Source organism: Malaclemys terrapin, chromosome 4 (genome assembly GCF_027887155.1).
Source record: "Malaclemys terrapin pileata isolate rMalTer1 chromosome 4, rMalTer1.hap1, whole genome shotgun sequence".
Classification (NCBI taxonomy): domain Eukaryota; kingdom Metazoa; phylum Chordata; order Testudines; family Emydidae; genus Malaclemys; species Malaclemys terrapin.
The window spans coordinates 23,598,451-23,614,359 of record NC_071508.1 but is presented as its reverse complement, the minus strand read 5'-3'; the positions used below and the strand labels follow the sequence as shown (position 1 = coordinate 23,614,359).

At 50.3% G+C, this 15,909-nt stretch overlaps 1 protein-coding gene and 1 long non-coding RNA gene across 3 annotated transcripts in view; one reads left to right on the top strand and one right to left on the bottom strand.

Moving 5' to 3' along the window:
• Positions 1-3,465, top strand: part of RAB44 (RAB44, member RAS oncogene family) — a 27,342-nt gene extending 23,877 nt beyond the window's left edge. For both annotated transcript variants that reach the window (XM_054024777.1, XM_054024778.1), the window contains 3 exons: positions 720-821; positions 2,012-2,088; positions 3,308-3,465. In XM_054024777.1, the coding sequence (XP_053880752.1) occupies positions 720-821; positions 2,012-2,088; positions 3,308-3,395 (267 nt within the window). In that variant the 3' untranslated portion in view covers positions 3,396-3,465. The remainder of the gene's footprint in view (positions 1-719; positions 822-2,011; positions 2,089-3,307) is intronic.
• On the bottom strand, positions 2,109-15,909 carry LOC128835362 (uncharacterized). The gene is made up of 3 exons (XR_008444639.1): positions 15,840-15,909; positions 9,749-9,824; positions 2,109-2,693 (listed from the first exon to the last, which is right to left on the bottom strand). It is a non-coding gene; the product is annotated as an uncharacterized LOC128835362 (long non-coding RNA).

Genomic DNA, 15,909 nt, shown 5'->3' with positions numbered 1-15,909 from the left:
GATTTTTTTTTTTTTTTTTGGTCAATTGGCCACTGGCATTGGCCACTGTTTAAGACAGGATACTGGGCTAGATGGAGCTTTGGTCTGACTCAGTATGGCCATTCTTATGTTAATTAATAGCCTCTATTCTATCATTCATTTATTTATTTTGCAATAAAGGTTCATTTTTTCCATATTTTGCACAATATTTTCCTGATGTTGTTTATGAAAACATTGTCAAAAGGGCTATCAACTCTTTTTTGTTTTGATTTGGGGGAAATGAAGGATTTTGAAAATGATTTCTGTAATGTTTTTTATTTTAAAAATTGCAAAAAAAAACAAATTTTTTTTTTAAAGAAAATGGATCAGCTTTGAACCCTGAGGAATGGAAACAAAGTCCGTTTTTTCATTAAATGTTTAAATTAATTTTTCAACCTACTCTGGGGTCGGTTGAAACTATTTCAACAAACTTCCAAGGGAAGAGGCGGATTCTCCATCTCTTCATGGCTTCAAATCAAGACCAGATGCCTTTCTGGAAGAGATGCTCTATCATGTAAACCCAAGCCCCATGGACCAAATCCATGCAGGTCAGTGGGGTTACTCTAGGCTTTGCCCTGATGTGTTCAGAAGCTGTGTAGGGCTATGATTTGAAGAAACTGTAGATCCCATTATGGTCAATGGCAAAACTTCCACTGACTTCACTGGGGCCAAGATTTCACCCCACCTGTCCTGTTTCACAGGAAGGAGCAGGAGATGGAGTTGTCATCCTTCTACTTGGTAACAAAACAGACTGTACCACAGAAAGACAGGTATCTACTGAAGAGGGTGGACGCTTGGCTAAGGTATGTGAACAGATCTATTGGTGTTTACCATCCATTTAAATTCTTTCACCATCCTTAGTTGGGGGTCGGGGAGTTAAAAGAATAAAGCAAAAACAAGGCTATAATTAAGCCACGGTGACTGACAGGATAGGCATTTCCTTCCATTAACGATTAGTGTGGGAATTGAGGACCTGAGGCAAAGCAGAAAGCCCTTAACTCATTGTCTGGTCATTAATTGCCAGGAAATGACCACAGAACCATATCTTGCTCCTTGTGTTTTTGTCTCCTCCTGCTGGCCTTGTTTTAACTCAGACCGCGATCTGGCAAGCTATTCCCTGGCCCTCTTCCACTGAACCCCAGCAGAACAGCTTACAGGATCAGGGCCTCAGGCTGTAAGGTTTTTGAGGCAGGGAATCTGGCCCAGATCCTCAAAGGTATTTAGGTGCGTAATTCCCTTGATTTCAGTGGGAGTTAGGCTCCTACATGTCTTTGAGGATCTGGGCCTATCTGCACCGTAACATGCCAGGCACCTCTCCAGCACTATGTAAATAATAAAAGCATAAAGCAATTACTGAATTATCCCTTTTGAAAGATGCTTTATGTGTCCAAGCATTGATTCTTGTAACGGTCCATGAGATGGACAAGTATCGTTCTCCCCATTTTACAGAACCCGGGACAGAGAGATGAAGTGACTTACCCAAGGACACACAGCAAGTCACTGACAGAGCCAGAAAGAGAACATTCCAGCTGACAACTCTGTGTTCAATCCACTAGGCAATGCTGCCTCTGTGTATGTCTATAGTATGCCAGGCTTTCCCTTGCCGTTAAAGATTAGCACTGAAGCTGCTGGGGAAGCTGGATTTCATTCTCAACATTCCTAAAACTTAATAATTACAATGTACAATTTTATTCACATATGAATTCCACACCGCAGCAGCAAGGAGACCCTCTGAGCCATGCATTTCCAACAGATCACCACCTTTCCTCGTGTAATTAGTCCCTCGTGATTTTTTTTTTTACATCCTATACAAACCATGATATCATTGCTCCAAATGCACCGACTCCCCCGTCTTTGGTTGTTTGATGATTATCTGGGAAAAATCATAGCACTTGCGCTCGACCTCTTTTAAATCTATGCAATCTATGGCTTGAACCTACCAAACAGTTCTGGAAGGGAAGTGCATTTGTGTGTGCCTTCTTGTGTCTTCCAGGAGTGTGAGCTCTTGTTTTATGAATGCAGTGCTGCGTCAGGCCACAAAGTCTCTGAATCTATGATTGACTTAGCCAGGTGAGCAGTGTGCCGTGGGATTGTTGACTGTCCTGAATTAATGGGTTGGGTCCTGATTTCCACTGCTCTTCTTCAGCTTTGCATGCTGAAGTGACCCCTGCAGCTGAAAGTTGTATATCCCCATGCTCCATAGATAATGTACGCAGCTCCTATGTGCCCACCCAGGGCCTGTCAAAACTGGAGCTACACCAGTTTACCACAGCTGAGGATCCGGCCACAGGCGCAAAGATAAGAGTCTGTTCTAGCTGAGACAGGTTTTTACACTGCATAGTATCAGAGTACTTTCCAGTCATGTATTAAGCAACGTGACTAACATCAGTCACTTGTTTGTTCTCTCATCCTCTCCCCGAGCAGAGAAGCATGTGCAGTGGCATGGCTTGTTTTGGCAGGGGGGGTTGTTTTTTCCTTAAGTACATATGTTGGTCTGCGTTTATGTTGGAGAAGACAAGCTCAGAGAAGTGCATCTTGCACTTGGTGTGGAAGGTAGTGACGTCTGTGATGGTCTTTAGTTCATGGGGGAGTTCATTCCACTGTCCTGGCCCACAAAAATGGGCCCTAAATGGATTCTTCATTGGAATGTCAGGATGCACATCAAACATTCAGCCCTGTAAAAGCAGGTTAACAAAACCATCAGTAATATGTTTTTGTGCCTAGAACAGATTGTTGGAAGGAAGAACGGAATAGGGCATACCAGGCCCAGATCCACTTATGCTCCCCACTAAAAATGTCCAATGTGATGTCTAGATGCTGCCAACCCAATCCCCTTCTCCCCATCACAGAATAACAAGACCTGAGGGCAAAAGGACCTTAGCTATTCCTCCTTCTCCTGGGGCATTGTGCAGACAGTAGGTGGCTAGCTGGAAGCAAAAAGCCAGGCATCATTCTACCTGCTGTTGATAGGTTTACTGCTTTGCCTGGAGACAGCTCGCAATCTGGGCTCCAATCCTCAGGATGTTGCTTAACTACCCTATGGGTTGATTGACGTGAGCAGGTTTGTTTTGACTGTGGCTTGATTGAAGTTGGAATTTTCAATGGAGCCTCAAGGAATAGGTGCCCAAATTCCATTGAATTGCTGTGAGAGTCGGGCACGCAACTCTTTTCAGACCCCTTGAACACCCCAGCCCTACCCTTTACTAGAGCTTTCCACGACAGATGATGATGTAGATTCCAAACAGCAGGGCAATTAACTGGCTAATTCGTTTCATGTTTATCATGCCAGATCACTGAAAGCTCACGAAGACAGATTAAAAACTGAGGTGGTGGAGGTACCAGCATCACCAAAGAAGAAAAGAGGTTGCTGCAGATGATCGAGAAACTCTGTGCTTTGATCAAAAAATACAGCCTGAAAGCATAAAAATGGCCCTCTTTTAACCTTCATCTCTGCTCCTCATGTCTGATTTTACTGATTCCCCTTAAGCATTGCAGAACAAATGCAGTTATCAGGGAGTGAGTTGTAATCTGTCTCATTCATAGCTAGTCTATTTCTCTGATTGCCTACCCCCACAGTATGTTAGGGCCTAACACATTAGTGGGCAAACATTATTTCTTTCATTAAGTAGGGTTACCATATTTTGTGCCTCCAAATGGAGGACACTCCCCGGGGCCCCGCCCCCGCCCCAGCCCCGCCCCCAACTCCGCCCCATCCGAAAGTCTCCGCCCCCTCCGAAAGTCTCCGCCCCCTCCCCTGCTTCCCGCGAACATTTAATTCGTGGGAAGCCTGAAGCAGGTAAGGGGGGCGGGGGGAGGAGGCGCGGCCCAGGCTGGTCCCCCCGCGGCTCCAGCCTGGGTCGGCTCGGGCCCTGGGGTGCCGGCCCCGACCGACCACCCCCCGGCTCCCAGCCCCGCAGGCCCGGCGCACCCCCCGGCTCCCCGACCCCGGCGCACTCCCCGGCTCCCCGACCCCAGCGCACTCCCCGGCTCCGGCTCCCCGACCCCGGCGCACTCCCCGGCTCCCCGACCCCGGCTCCCGGCCCGCTCCCCGGCTCCCCGACCCCGGCGCACTCCCCGGCTCCCCGACCCCGGCGCACTCCCCGGCTCCCCGACCCGGGCTCCCCGACCCCGGCGCACTCCCCGGCTCCCCGACCCCGGCGCACTCCCCGGCTCCGGCTCCACGACCCCGGCTCCCCGACCCCGGCGCACTCCCCGGCGCACTCCCCGGCTCCCCGACCCCGGCGCACTCCCCGGCTCCGGCTCCCCGACCCCGGCGCACTCCCCGGCCCCGGCTCCCCGACCCCGGCGCACTGCCCGGCTCCCCGGCGCACCCCCCGGCTCCCCGACCCCGACCCGGGCTCCCTGACCCCGGCGCACCCCCCGGCTCCCCGACCCGGGCTCCCGGCCCGGCGCACCCCCCGACCCCGGCCCGGCTCCCCGACCCGGCTCCGCGGGCCCGGACCGGCACCGCGCCCCCGGCTCCCGGCCCCGCGGGCCCGGCTCCCGGCCCAGACCCCGGCCCCGCGCCCCCCCGGCCCGGCACCATGCCCCTGGCCCCGGACAAAGAGGCCCCGGCCGAGCCTCCCGATTTTCCCGGACATGCCCGGCTTTTGGGGATTTCCCCCCGGACGGGGATTTGAGCCCCCAAAAGCCGGACATGTCCGGGAAAATCCGGACGTATGGTAACCCTACATTAAGAGATCAAAACTGTGCTCCTCCATTGCTGCTACTGATGCAAGAAGCAGAAAGAGCCCAGCTGGATTTTCAGATCTCAGAATGAGTTTTGCAGCCAGCAGACAGAAAAATCCTCTTTGAGGGTGGAATTCACTCTTATGCAGAGGGCCTGCGCAAGGCCTATGAATGTATCGCAGGAGATCTCACAATTGGGTTTAAGTGGTGCAGGCACCTTTGCACAGTGGTGAATTTCACTCAGCATGTGTAAACTCAGAAAATCTGATCCAGATTCAATTGAGAGAGAATACACAATATGCCTCAATCTCATTTTTACAGTCATTTTTCCGATTGCACTTTATAAAGTAGGTCATCAGTTTGAAGTGTCTTCACATTTATAATATCTAGCTTTGCCCTCGCCTACATCTCATATTGTACTACACCAGCGGTCAATAGAGGATCCCTACAAAAATGGCTGCTAAAACTGTGATTAAAAAAAACAACACATAGAAAGATGGGTAGAAGGTACAGGATAATAAAATCACTTCGGAGCGATGAGTCAATTGGATAGTTTGATCAGCGGAACATTTGTGAGTCTATCATTTTCAATGGAGGGTACTTTGAGCAATGGAACAGCCTCCAGCGCAATGGACTGTTGCATTAGAACAGAGGTTCTCAAACTGTGGTCCGCGAGCTCCATTCAGGTGGTCCGCGGATAGTTTCCTCTAAGGTACATGCCTAGGGTGCCATACACAAGAGATTGAAGGGCCAGCCACCTAATGGAGCCTTGCAAGCATGGCTCCACTAATTAGGTGCCTGGACCCTGGAGAAGACGAACACATAAGGTGAGGTGGTGGCCTTGGGAGGAATAGGGGGTAGGTGGGAGGGGGCAGTGGGGTGAGAAGAGGGGGTGGGGGGAATTTGGGACGTGCAGGGCTGCAACAGCCAGAGAAAGAGGCAACTTTCCCCAGCTCCAGGGTTGTGGCTGCCAGGGAGAGACCCTCTCTCCTTCCCAACCCCAGCTTGGGGGCTGCCGCGGCGGGGGAGAGAGGGAGAGACCCTCTCTCCTTCCCAGCCCAGCTTGGTGGCTGCTGCAGCAGGGGAGACCCCCGCTCCTTCCCAGCCCCAGCTCGGGGACTGTCGTGGCAGGGGAAAGAGGGCACATCCATCGCATTCGAAAGGCAAGACTAATGATATTAAAATATGAGTTGTGTGCTTTTATTTGTAGAACAAAAAATGTTAATTATTATTAAGTTTTTTTTAATATAATGCTTTTATCCAAAGCGCTTTACAATAGTTAGCTAATGGTACAAACAACATTTGGAAAGATCATTAAGTGGTCTGCTGAGATCCTCAGCAATTTTCAAGTGGTCCGCGAAAAAAAAAAGTTTGAGAACCACTGCATTAGAACAATTCTGGGTAGGGGGAAAGCAAGGTTTTGCAAGCTTTTTACAAATGCAACTGCATTTTTTTTAAAGTGCATTTTGTGCTTATTAACCTGGAAGTGACACAAGCACCAGAAATATTAGTATTACTATTTACCTGTCATTACTTCAGCTGCTTCATTTATACAAATGACTGTGCTGCAAAGCAGTGTAGATAACTGTGCTTTTGAGAGATAAGGATGCAAACAATTAAGGCCCAGATCCTAGCTCAGAGTCACGTGCCTAAATAACTTTGCAGATCTGGGCCTAAGTTTATAAGAGCTAAGTGTTATTGTAGAGCAGCATTAAATATTGTTGGGGGATTTGTGTAACCTCTAGCACTTCCATGGGACTTATTTAAATATATATATTTTTAAATCTCAGTGTATCAGACTTGGACACAATAGCTTGGATGAGTTTGTAGCTGATTATTATCATCATCAGTGTTATTTAACATTTATATCCCAGAGGCCTCAGCCAGGTCGGGGGCCCCATTGTGCCAGGCCCTGTACAAACGTAGAAACATGATGAGTAATTTTTCAACACTATAAATAAAAGCGTATTTTAACTTATTTCTGGTTCTGCTTCTCTTTTGATTTGTGTGTGTTATTCATAATGCTATCACACAAATTGGTGATGTCAGCTCTGCTCAAAGCTACTGAAATTTAGTGAAGGGAGCTGGGACCCTTTCACAGAAAGGCAGAGGGTGTTTAGGGACCTAACTGAATGGAATTGTCCATTTGTTGGTTACAGTTGCGGAAAATGACCAAAAGTTACATGACAGGACAACTGTGAATATTCCAAGAATAGACCAAGACCAAAAAGATCTCAAATAAAGCAAAGCTGATTAGCAAATGGAGAGAACCACTGGTCACACATTAACAAATGGTATCAGATCGTAACCAGTGCTAGATTGGGTAACAAGGTTAGCCAGGTATGGCAGGATCTTGTAATTAAGACAAAGAATCACATCTTACAATGTCAGAGCTCAGGTGTTTCAGTGTCTCACTGACCGGCTATCTGTCTCTGTTAGCACTGTAACATTTCAGAACTCCATCTCCCCTGAATCACCAAAACATTATGTGTATGTCAGGTTTACCTGCCTCCTGACACTTATTACAGCAAAGGGGCGAACCTCCTGCATTAGCATCTTAGCTGCAAAGTCACTGGCTGAATAATCTGTTTTCTCAACATTATGGAGACTTTAGCAATCTCTCTTCTAATCAGAAGTTACAGCCCCTCCCTACGGGGCGGCTCCAGGCACCAGAGCAGCAAGTGCATCGCGGAGGGCAGCCTGCCGGTCCCTGTGAGGGCGGCAGCAGGGCCACCCAGAGGATTCAGGGGGCCTGGGGTCTTCGGCGGCAGGGGGCTCCCGCTGCCGAATTGCCGCCGAAGACCTAGCACTTTGGCGGTGGGTCCCGGGGCGGAAGGACCCCCCGCCGCAGGTCTTCAGGGCACTTCGGCAGCGGGTCCCAGAGCGGAAAGACCCCCACCGCTGAACTGCCACCGAAGACCCGGAGCGGAAGAAGCTCCGGGGACCCAGGCCCCGTGAGAGTTTTCCAGGGCCCCCGGAGCAAGTGAAGGACCCCGCTCCAGGGCCCCCGAAAAACTCTCGTGGAGGCCCCTGCGGAGCCTGGGGCAAATTGCCCCACTTGCCCCCCCTCTGGGCGGCCCTGGGCGGCAGTAAGGCAACCTTCGGCGGCATGCCTGCGGGAGGTCCGTTGGTCCCGCGGATTCGGTGGCAATTCGGCGGCGGGTATGCTGAAGCCGCGGGACCGGCAGACGTCCAGCAGAAACGCCACCGAATCGGCGTGACCAGCGGACTGCCCGCAGGCGCGCCGCCGAAAGCTGCCTGACTGCTGTGCTTGGGGCGGCAAAACACATAGAACCGCCCCTGCTCCCTATTCCAGTGTATGCACCAGTTTAATTTCCCACTGAATGGAATTGCCAGTTTGTTTCACTTCCTGTCACATAACAAATTCCTTCAAAGGCTGCCTTTGAGCCCTCTGCCTGCCATTCAATTCTAACAACTTTTTATTTACATAGCTTGTCTCATCTCTGACCAAAGTGGTATATTCTTATTCCTGATTAGGTGGCACTAAACTCTACCTGCATTTGTGCTGTATCTGGGCAATTCACACTCTTTAATGGATTAACCTCGCAATCAGGGCACTGCTATTAGCCCCATTGTACAGCTGTGCAACTGAGGCACAGAGAGACTAAAGCCCAGACCCTCAAAGGTATTTTGGTGCCTAATTCCTGTTGATTTCAATGGGAGCTAAAAGCCTATACAACTTTGAGGATCTGAGCCCAAGGGACTTGCCCAAGGTCCAGGGCCGGCTTCAGGCACCAGACGAGAAAGCACATGCCTGGGGCGGCACATTGTAAGGGGCGGCATAGCGGCCAATCTTGGGGCGGCCAGCCCAGCCCTGCAGGGGCACGGACCCCGGTCCGGGTGGGCAGGAACTAGTGATCCCCGCTGCTCATCATGCTGCCGGGGTCCCCGGGATGTGCCACTCCCCGCTGCCTCCACCGGCCTCCACCTCCCGCGCCGCTCTGAGCCCGGCCCGGCCGAGCCGCCTTTAAAGGAGCGGCTGAGCCAGCACCTCCTGCAGCCCCTGGGCACTGGAAGGAGGCAGGGTTCTGCGGTGGCCCGGTGGGCAGCGGTGGCAGGGACGGTTCTGCGGCGGCCCGGCAGGCACCAGAGGGAGGGAAGATTCTGCGGTGGCCCGGCGGGCAGCGGAGGGGCGGGCCTCACTGATCCCGGCGCCATTTGCACTGTACTGAGCCCCGCTGCAATGCCGGCCCCACGCGGAGGTCGCAGACCCCAGCCAGGGCTGCCTGTGTCGGCCCCCTTGCCCGGAAGGGAGAGACACCCCAAGGCCAGAGGGGGGAGCCCCTCTCACCCGGCTGCAAGCGGGCTGCAGTGCCTGGCTGCCCACAGGTGGAGGGAGCGGGCGGGTGCCACCCTTCACCCCCCTGCAAGCCGCCTTGCCGCCCTCCACACACTCCCTGCGACTGCCGCCTTTTTTTTTTTTTTTTTTTGCCTGGGGCGGCAAAAAAGCTACAGCCGGCCCTGCCAAGGTCACACAGGAAGCCTGTGGCAGAGGAGGGAAATGAGCTCAGGTACCTCAAATCCCAGGCTAATGCCCTAACTCCTTTCCTTTCAGAGGCATTCTGTTGCCTTTACTGTTAATGCCAGCTAGAAGACAACTGTCCCTTAGCCCTAATAATAAAAGGACTATATTTTCTTAATCCAATTTACATAATTCCTCTTGTAGGCTATCCTCTCTTATCACACTTCACTATAAAATTATATTATTGTATCTAGTACTAGGATCAGCCTTTGGAACATATTCACTAAAGAGGGACTCTAACAGCAGAGTTCAGTTCCAGCTCTGGACGCTCTGGGGTCTTCAGATCCAGGTTTAATTTGGGCCAATCTGTACTATTTCTATTTTAAAAGTCCCTGTATACTGCCTTGAACAGAATAAACCCCAATACATTTGAAATTCCAATCAACAGTGAAAGTAACAAAATCTCAGTGTCCATCCACCAAAACAGACCATCTGTTCACTTCATGCAGCTGTGCAGCTGCATGTAGACAAAAGCTGCCCACAAGAGGGTTGTCTTACCCTAAATCTTGTCTGGATTATGTCCGGAAGATGGCGCTTTCCCTGCTTCAATCGGTCAGCAAACTGCTTTATTTGCCTACAAAAGGAGATTAAATTAGTTAAGGTTGCTTTTCCTCAGATCTTCCATTAGATGGTAGTAAATACAACAATGCATTCCAACTGCATAATATCTGAGCTGTATAAAAGATGCTGATAACCTGAATTTGGCTCAAAATGTACATCTCTAAAGCCAAACTTTTATAAAACATCATACGAAGAGAAATGGGACTATTTTATTTCCAATGATTCCAATGGCATTTATTCTGATAAAAAGATACTTTTAAACAAAATCATTCCCCCTGATGTGTTGGCAAACTAAACATTACAGCATTAAACTGGAAAGCAAAACTGAATACAATATAAATAAAAGTCAAATTGATTTGTCATTCTCCAAGCTGAGAGAAATGCAAGAAAGTTAACAAAGAGCATAAGTAATGACAAGTATTTTGCATTTTAACAATTCTTTCACTTTTAAATAAGGCCTGGATCATGTAAACACATACACACAAGTCACTGAAATCAAAAGGACTACTCAAATAAAGTGATGCATATGTGTGTTTGGAGGATCAGGACCCATAGTCATAGTAATATCATAGGAAAAGACATTTTATTTGCTTGCACCATATGATTTTTTAAGCTGTGTCTCTTTAAACCTTTCAGAATTACTATAAGCACTTCACCAGTAACAGAGAAATTTTCAAAATTAAATTCCATTTCAGAGCACTGCAGAAAATCTTAGTAAACAACAATAAACCAGCTGAGTGCCTGCAGCCATACCACTTTGTGGGCTGCTCCTTAAAAGCGGAGCACAATTGGACTGAACAAGCACTTAGATCATGACACATTTTAACAGATCATTGTACAAAAGTTCAAATACACAAACTATTTGGTCTCAAAAAGCCACTTCTCAAATTCTCTCTGTTTTCATATGCATCCGAAGAAGTGGGCTGTAGTCCACGAAAGCTTATGCTCTAATAAATTTGTTAGTCTCTAAGGCCTTGTCTACACTACGAGAGTAGTTCGATTTTACTTAAATCGAATTTTTGGAATCGATATTGCAAAGTCGAACGTGTGTGTCCACACTAAGGACAGTAATTCGACTTTGTGAGTCCACACTAACGGGGAAAGCGTCGACATTGGAAGTGGTGCACTGTGGTCAGCTATCCCACAGTTCCCGGAGTCCCCGCTGCCCATTGGAATTCTGGGTGGAGCCGCAAATGCCTTCTGGGTAAAAAAAAGGTGTCCAGGGTGCTTTTGGGTAACTGTCGTCATCCGTCCATCACTCCCGCCCTCCCTCCCTGAAAGCGCCGGCGGGAAATCAGTTCGCGCACTTTTCTAGTCAGTGACAGCGCGGACGCCACAGCACTGCGAGCATGGAGCCTGCTGCAACCATCACTGCAGTTGTGGCCGCTCTCAACGCCTCGCAACTTATCATACACCTTTCCCTGAGGCAGATGCAGAAAAGTCAGGTGAGGAGGCTACGTCAACGCGGTGATGGCCTGAAGTCTGAGAGTAGCACAGACCTCTCAGAAAGCAGGGGACCCAGCGCCGAGAACATCACGGTGGCAATGGGTCATGTTGATGCCGTCGAAAGGAGATTCTGGGCACGGGAAACAAGCACTGAGTGGTGGGACCGCATAGTGCTGCAGGTCTGGGATGAATCCCAGTGGCTGCGAAACTTTCGCATGCGGAAGGGAACTTTCCTGGAACTTTGTGAGTTGCTGTCCCCTGCCCTGAAGCGCAATGACACCCGGATGCGAGCAGCCCTGACTGTCCAGAAGCGAGTGGCCATAGCCCTGTGGAAGCTTGCAATGCCAGACAGCTACCGGTCAGTCGCGAACCAGTTTGGGGTGGGCAAATCTACCGTGGGGGTTGTTGTGATGCAAGTAGCCAAGGCAATCGTTGATGTACTGCTGCCAAAGGTAGTCACCCTGGGAAACGTGGAGGCGATCATAGATGGCTTCGCAGCGATGGGATTCCCAAACTGCGGTGGGGCCATAGATGGAACTCACATCCCTATCCTGGCACCGGAACACCAGGCCAGCCAGTACATTAACAGAAAGGGCTACTTTTCCATGGTGCTGCAAGCACTGGTGGACCACAGGGGACGTTTTACCAACATCTACGTGGGATGGCCGGGCAAGGTTCATGACGCTCGTGTTTTCAGGAACTCTGGTCTGTTTAGACGGCTGCAGCAAGGTATTTACTTCCCGGACCACAAAATAACTCTTGGGGATGTGGAGATGCCTATAGTCATCCTCGGGGACCCAGCCTACCCGCTAATGCCCTGGCTCATGAAGCCCTATACTGGCGCCCTGGACACTGAAAAAGAACTCTTCAACTACCGGCTGAGCAAGTGCAGAATGGTGGTGGAGTGTGCTTTTGGCCGTCTCAAGGGGAGATGGAGAAGCTTACTGACTCGCTGTGATCTCAGCGAAACCAATATCCCCATTGTTATTGCAGCTTGCTGTGTGCTCCACAATCTCTGTGAGAGCAAGGGGGAGACCTTTATGGCGGGGTGGGAGGTTGAGGAAAATAGCCTGGCTGCTGATTACTCACAGCCAGACAGCCGGGCGATTAGAAGAGACCAGCGGGAAGCGCTGTGCATCCGGAAGGCTTTGAAAGCAAAGTTCCTGAGTGAGCAGGGTAACCTGTGACTTTAAAGTTTGTGTATTGAGAAGCTAAACCTGCCCCCGTTTCTTTGCCCAGTTAATGTTGACTATCCTATCCAGTTACATACCCCCTTCACCCCACTTCCAACACACGTTTCAAAATAAAAATAGTTCTACTTTGTTAAAGCACACCGTTTTCTTTAATACTGTATTCGCGGGAATTTTTTAAAACTGGGACGCAGACTGTGGTGCGGAGCGGGTGTACTGTAGTGGCGCGAATGCAGCTTCTAAACTCAAGGATTGACAGGCTCCGCTGCGGTGGGATGGTTGTTTCAACGGAGCCTGTCACCCCTCCTGATAGGGACTGTGTGTATGGGGGGGTCTATGTGACTTTGTGGCAGGGGGAGGACGGTTACAGATCCCCTGCTGTGTGGCTCTGTGATCCTGCCTAAGGACCGCCGCTTAAGATCTGTAACTGCCCTCCCCTGCCACAAAGTCACAGAGCAACCCACCCCCCACCACATAACATGAAAACAACCTCCCAGACTAACCAGGGTAACTAGTCACTGCATCACTGCACTATGTATGTGCCCTGCTGCTGTGCCTGCCCCCGACTATATACCCTGCCAAAGGTGACTGTCCTGTCGAATTACCAACCCCCTATCCCCCCCTCCTCCAAAAGAACATGATGGAAACAGTAGTTAACAGAAACGTATTTTTTATTATCAACCAAACATGGAACTGGGAAAGTGAAACTTGGACGGGGGCTTGTGTCAGGCGGGAAGGAAAGAACTTGTCAAATTTTGGGGAATGAGAGCCTTCTGCTGCTCGAGCTCTCTGCAGGGGTGGAGTGAGAGTTAGCAGGGACTCTGCCGCCTCTCCTTCTGTGCACTTTGGGTGAGGGGAGTATGGGACTTGGTGGCGGGGGAGGGCGGTTAGAGATGGACTGCAGCGGGGCTCTGTCCTCCTGCCTCCGTTCCTGCAGAACATCCACAAGGCGCCGGAGCGTGTCCGTTTGCTCCCTCATTAGTCCAAGCAGGGTTTGAGTCGCCTGCTGGTCTTCCTGACGCCACCTCTCCTCCCGATCCATGTTGGCTTGGTGCATTCGGGTCAAGTTCTCCCGCCACTGGGTCTGCTGTGCTGCCTGGGCTCTGGAGCAGGCTATAAGCTCCGAGAACATGTCCTCCCGTGTCCTCTTCTTCTTATGCCTAATCCGCGCTAGCCTCTGGGAGTGTGATGACAGGCTAGGTTGTGAGACAGTCGCAGATGGGGCTGTGGGAATGGGAAAAAGGGAGTGAATTCCTCAGAAAGATAAATGTAGTTGTGAACAAAGAACATAGTCTTTCTCTGTTAACAAGACCATGCACAGCACCTATCACATGCGCACTCAGCACAAGGTCGAATTCTCGGCCTTCGCATTCAGTGCCTGGGGTCTTCTACAGCACATTTGAGAAGCCTCTCAGGAGAACGGAATTTCTGTTGCAGGCAGACATGGTAAGCCGTAGACTTGTGGCAGCTTAAAACTTTAATATTAGCAATGGCCTCATTTCACATTGAAATCAATGTCGGTCCCTGCTGCCAGCAATTCGGCAAGCAGGAAGTCTGCTCCTGTCCCACACCCTCGCGGCTGTCCCCGGGAACGATCCCTTTCGGCTGCCCCTCTCCCGCCTCCACTGCGTGGCTGCAAACCAGCGGTTACAGTTCTGTAAAGGAACGGCAAAGCAGTCCCAACACTAACATTCCCCTACCTCATTCAAAGCAGGTCATCATGAGCGACATCACCCTCATGAGGATCTCTGACAGCGAGAAAGAGAGAATGCTCCGGGAAAGCCTGCAAAGACCAGGGCCGTATGCCGCCATGCTGTGCAGAGCAATGATTCCAGAGTACTTGATAGTCTCGTGGCGTGGCAACGTGTCCTACTACGGAGGACCCAATAAGGCCGCTCTCCCCAAGAACCTAATGCAGCGGATTTCCAATTACCTCCAGGAGAGCTTCCTCGAGATGTCACAGGAGGATTTCTGCTCCATCCCCGGACATATAGACCGCATTTTACTGTAGCTGCTGTAGCAGTGACTAACCAGTAGTGCGGCTTGGGCAGGACAATCATGCAAAACCGGACATTGCTAGATTTTTTTTCAATAGTTGCACTGCCCATGACTGAACCGTTAAGCTAATCAAACTAATCATGAGAAACCCATTTTTTAAATTGTTAATATTCCTGTTCTGTTACAAATAAATGTTTAGATTTTTACAACACTTACTGGCTGATCCTTCCCCAGATTCTGTGTCCGGGGTAACGGCTGGGGAGGGTTGGTAGGGGATCTCTGTAAGGGTGATGAAGAGATCCTGGCTGTCGGGGAAATCAGCGTTGTGAGCGCTGTCGACTGCCTCGTCCTCCTCATCTCCTTCCTCATCTTCCCCGTCCGCTAACATGTCCGAGGATCCAGCCGTGGACACTATCCCATCCTCAGAGTCCACGGTCACTGGTGGGGTAGTGGTGGCGGCCGCACCGAGGATGGAATGCAGTGCCTCGTAGAAACGGGATGTCTGGGGATGGGATCCGGAGCGTCCGTTTGCCTCTTTGGTCTTCTGGTAGCCTTGTCTCAGCTCCTTGATTTTCACGCGGCACTGCGTTACATCCCGGCTGTATCCTCTCTCTGCCATGTCTTTAGAGATCTTCTCGTAGATCTTTGCATTCCGTCTTTTGGATCGCAGCTCGGAAAGCACGGACTCATCGCCCCACACAGCGATGAGATCCAAGACTTCCCGATCAGTCCATGCTGGGGCCCTCTTTCTATTCTGAGATTGCACAGCCATCACTGCTGGAGAGCTCTGCATCGTTGCCAGTGCTGCTGAGCTCGCCACGATGTCCAGACAGGAAATGAGATTCAAACTGGCCAGACAGGAAAAGGAATTCAAATTCAAATTTTCCCGGGGCTTTTCCTGTGTGGCAGTTCAGAGCATCCGAGCTCGTACTGCTGTCCAGAGCGTCAACAGAGTGGTGCACTGTGGGATAGCTCCCGGAGCTATTAGCGTCGATTTCCATCCACACCTAGCCTAATTCGACATGGCCATGTCGAATTTAGCGCTACTCCCCTCGTCGGGGAGGAGTACAGAAGTCGAATTAAAGAGACCTCTATGTCGAACTAAATACCTTTGCGGTGTGGACGGGTGCAGGGTTAATTTGATGTAACGGCGCTAACTTCGACATAAACGCCTAGTGTAGACCAGGCCTAAGGTGCCACAAGTACTCCTGTTCTTCTTTCTGTTTTCATTGTTTAAGGTATTATTTACTCTTATTGGCATATACAATATATACACCAAATGAAGCACAATAACTAGCACTGCAAATCTCACAGTGCTTTACAAAGGAGGTCAGTATCATTACTCCCACTTCACAGATGGGGAAACTGAGGCACAGAGCCGTGAAATTACTTACCCGAGGACACCCAGCAGCGCAGCTGAGAATTAGAATCAAGCTTTTCTGAATGCCAGTCCAGTATCCTATC